Source organism: Helianthus annuus, chromosome 6, assembly GCF_002127325.2.
Source record: "Helianthus annuus cultivar XRQ/B chromosome 6, HanXRQr2.0-SUNRISE, whole genome shotgun sequence".
NCBI classification, from domain to species: Eukaryota; Viridiplantae; Streptophyta; class Magnoliopsida; order Asterales; family Asteraceae; genus Helianthus; species Helianthus annuus.
The window spans coordinates 6,500,153-6,502,092 of NC_035438.2; the positions used below are offsets into that span (position 1 = coordinate 6,500,153).

The following is a 1,940-nucleotide window of genomic DNA, read 5'->3' on the forward strand; positions in this document are numbered from 1 at the left end:
TTTTCCCAAAAAGGCTAAGTGAAGGTACTAATCGGAATAGGCTGGCCTCTCCTAGCAACAATAAAGAGTCTTGCAAGCTTAGATGCCTTTAAATCTGTTGAACAAAGTTTCCTTTTTATTTAACCCGTCTGTGGATCTTTTTCAGCCATTTTGTGATACTTGATATTACATTTTATTCGGTTGAAATAAATCTATCTTTTGCTTCCGCTGTGCATTTAAATTGTGTTGTTTGACTATGATGATATCAACTACGTCACGATACTCCCCACTGGGCCCACCGGTAATACGTGGAAATATCGGGGTGTAACAGGTTGGTATCAGAGCCAACACTGAGTGAATTAAACACTAGCCTTTTGTGTTTAATCTCAGTTACACAATTGCACATTCCTCGATTTTCGAGTCTAGACAAAGAACATAGGACAAATCCTGATTTGTTTTAATTTTTGTCTTTTATATATATTTCTCTTTGTTGTTATCTTTGTTTATGTTGACAGGATAAAAAATGCCGCCACGATTCAGGAGAGGACGAGGCAAGGCGCCGTTTACCAGCCACGATCATGAGGCTGGACCTTCTCACAGACGAACGCCGTCCATCACGACGAGCACCAGTCCACAGGAACCCTGGAGGACTTATGTGGAGCCTGCGAGGCGAACCGTCTCGCTCAGTTCATCACCCTCGTATCACCATTCTTTTGGGCCTCAGTCTGAAAATGAGCCCCACAACCCGCAGTCTTCTTTCATACCTCTACAGTGGTCAAATTCTCACCATTCTTTCAACGACCCGACACCCTTCTTTCAGAGCCGGTTCAACCCGGCAAACTATATTGAGGAACCAGTGGGTTTTAACCCACTAGGACCTGAAGATCATTTCTCGGGCGACCATGCCATGGACATGGACGAAGACACGGATCCCGCCGAGCCGCCAACCCGGACCCCCACTCACCCTATTGAGATTTCTAATGGGTCCTCTTTTCATGGATCACTTTATCGTGGTCCAGATAGTTATCAGGCGAGGTTCACCCAGTATGATTGGGTGTTTACACCTTCTTACCTTTTCTCGCCCCATCAGCAGCAACAACAACAGGATCCTTCTGAAGATTCTCGTTTTGTGGCAGTCACTCCACCGCCACCACCACCAGTGCAACAACCGCCTCCAGAGCCACCGAGGCGACGAAGATCAAACGCACGGATGTCCGTGCGAGGAGGAGTGCGTATCAGCACCCCTCAACCTTCAAGTGGTAGCCACTACCCGCCACTCCATGAAGACCCGCAGATGGGTGGGCCTTCAAACCCCGTCTCGGAAGTAGAGACTGCGCCTGTCGCGCCACCGTTGGGTTTTGGTAACCCAATTCCTGCATACGTCGGTTCAGCGGCGTACAACCTATTTGAGCAGCCGGCCCACACCAACTACAACTATGCCGAGGCCGACCCATACTTGGTAGCAGCGAACTACAACGCTCTCCACCCCGAGGGGCCTTATGGAGCTCCTTGGGGAGTTGGATACCCAGCTTATGGGTACCAACAACCGCCACCTCCTCAACCTCCACATCAGCAGCCCCCGCAGCAGCAATTGATACCACCAGAACGCCAACAAGAGGTTCTTGATAGGTTGAGCCAGGTAGAGCGGGAAGTTCAAGCAGAGCGCAGGAACAACCAAGGCTTCTTCAAAGGTTTGGCAAGCCTAATCAAGGGGAAGACCAAGAGAAGGGATTTTTGAAGATCCTTGTTTATTTTATTTATTTTGTAATCATGTCCCTGCATGGACATTTATTTCTATACTTAGCCCCTGCGTGGGCATGTCCTTCTGTATTCTGCCCCTGCGTGGGCATGTCTTCTGTTGACCCCTACGTGGGTATGTTTGTTTGTTTAGCCCCTGCGCGGGCATGTTATTTCATGTAGAAGTCCCGTTTAGGGCAAATCTGTACTTGTTTAATTTTTAA

At 48.4% G+C, this 1,940-nt stretch overlaps 1 protein-coding gene across 1 annotated transcript; it reads left to right on the forward strand.

Moving 5' to 3' along the window:
- The first annotated feature begins 502 nt into the window (after positions 1 to 502).
- Positions 503 to 1,717, forward strand: LOC110944317 (proline-rich proteoglycan 2-like). Its single transcript, XM_022185977.1, has 2 exons — positions 503 to 1,207; positions 1,274 to 1,717. The coding sequence occupies exons 1-2, from the start codon at positions 503 to 505 to the stop codon at positions 1,715 to 1,717; spliced, it is 1,149 nt and encodes a 382-aa protein (XP_022041669.1).
- The last annotated feature ends 223 nt before the right edge of the window (positions 1,718 to 1,940 follow it).